The sequence below is a fragment of the Terrapene carolina genome, unplaced genomic scaffold (assembly GCF_002925995.2).
Source record: "Terrapene carolina triunguis isolate 2854851 unplaced genomic scaffold, T_m_triunguis-2.0 Scaffold49154, whole genome shotgun sequence".
In the NCBI taxonomy this organism is placed as follows: domain Eukaryota; kingdom Metazoa; phylum Chordata; order Testudines; family Emydidae; genus Terrapene; species Terrapene triunguis.
Window position 1 is genome coordinate 1 of NW_020713505.1, and position 1,084 is coordinate 1,084.

Here is a 1,084-nt window from a genome sequence, read left to right on the forward strand (position 1 = left end):
CCAGCCTCCATCTGCCCTGTGTGCCCATGCCAGCCTCCGCCTGCCCCAGCCTGCCCCGCTGGTCCCCGCCTGCCCTCACCTGCCCTGCGTGCCCCTGGGAGGTCTCCGTCCGTCCCCGTAACTCCCGCGCTCTGTCCCCAGGCCTGCAGGCCGTCTTTGACAAGGAGTGGCAGGCCGGGCGCATCACCCGTGACAGCTACCGGAACGGCTCCGAGGACGGCGCGCTGGCCTACAAGCTGCTCATCCAGACGGGCGACAAGAAGGAGCCATTCAACTACAACCAGGTGTGAGCCGGCCCTGTGCCCGGCCCTGCCCGAGAGCCTGGCCTGGCCTTGAACTCGCCTCTGAGCCGGCCTGGGCCTCCGGCCCCCGCAGCTCACCCTGTGCCCTGCCCGAGTGCCTGGCCTGGCCTTGAACTCGCCTCTGAGCCGGCCAGACCCTCCGGCCCCCGCAGCTCACCCCATGCCCGTCTGCTCCCCGCAGCTCACCACGCGCCGCCTGGTGGACGAGAACGGCATCATCCCCCCGGAGACCTTCTACATCTGCCTGACCGTGTGGGTGAGCAACGACCCACTGGGCGTCGCCGCCTCCCACGCCAACTTCTACCCCCCGCCGCCCGAGTGGATCCACGACAAGTACGATGCCACTGGCGAGAACCTGCGAAGTGAGTGCAGTCGCGGGCACGCCTGGGCACGCAGGGGCAGATACAGGCTGGGCACGCACCAGCACGCGTCCTACCAGACACCCCACACGCCCCACGGGGTCCTGCTGGGCACACCCCCATGCGCCAGCTTGCCATGCAGTGTCCAGCCGGGCACCCCCCGCATGCCACACAGGGTCCTGCCACCCCCATGCGCCAGCGCACCACACAGGGTCCAGCCAGACACGCCAGCTGGCACCCTAGTTGTACTGAGCTCCCCGTTCCAGTGTTGCCCACCCATCTGAGCTGGCCCGGGCGCCGGCGTGGGAGAGGAAGGGGGCAGTGTCGGGAGGGCAGGGGCCGTGGCGTCCCCCTGCCTGACCCTCGCTGCCCCCTCCCCCCAGTCCCCGCAGCCCAGCCCCTGGAGTTCGCCCAGTTCCCCTT

The 1,084-nt window shown here is 70.4% G+C and overlaps 1 protein-coding gene across 1 annotated transcript; it reads left to right on the forward strand.

The window, feature by feature from the left end:
- Window positions 1-141: 141 nt before the first annotated feature.
- Window positions 142-664, forward strand: LOC113405700 (protein patched homolog 2-like; the record flags this gene model as incomplete). The annotated part of the gene is made up of 2 exons (XM_026646932.1): window positions 142-284; window positions 484-664. Coding segments are annotated over 2 exons (324 nt in total), but the record flags the coding sequence as incomplete, so codon positions are not given.
- Window positions 665-1,084: the final 420 nt, after the last annotated feature.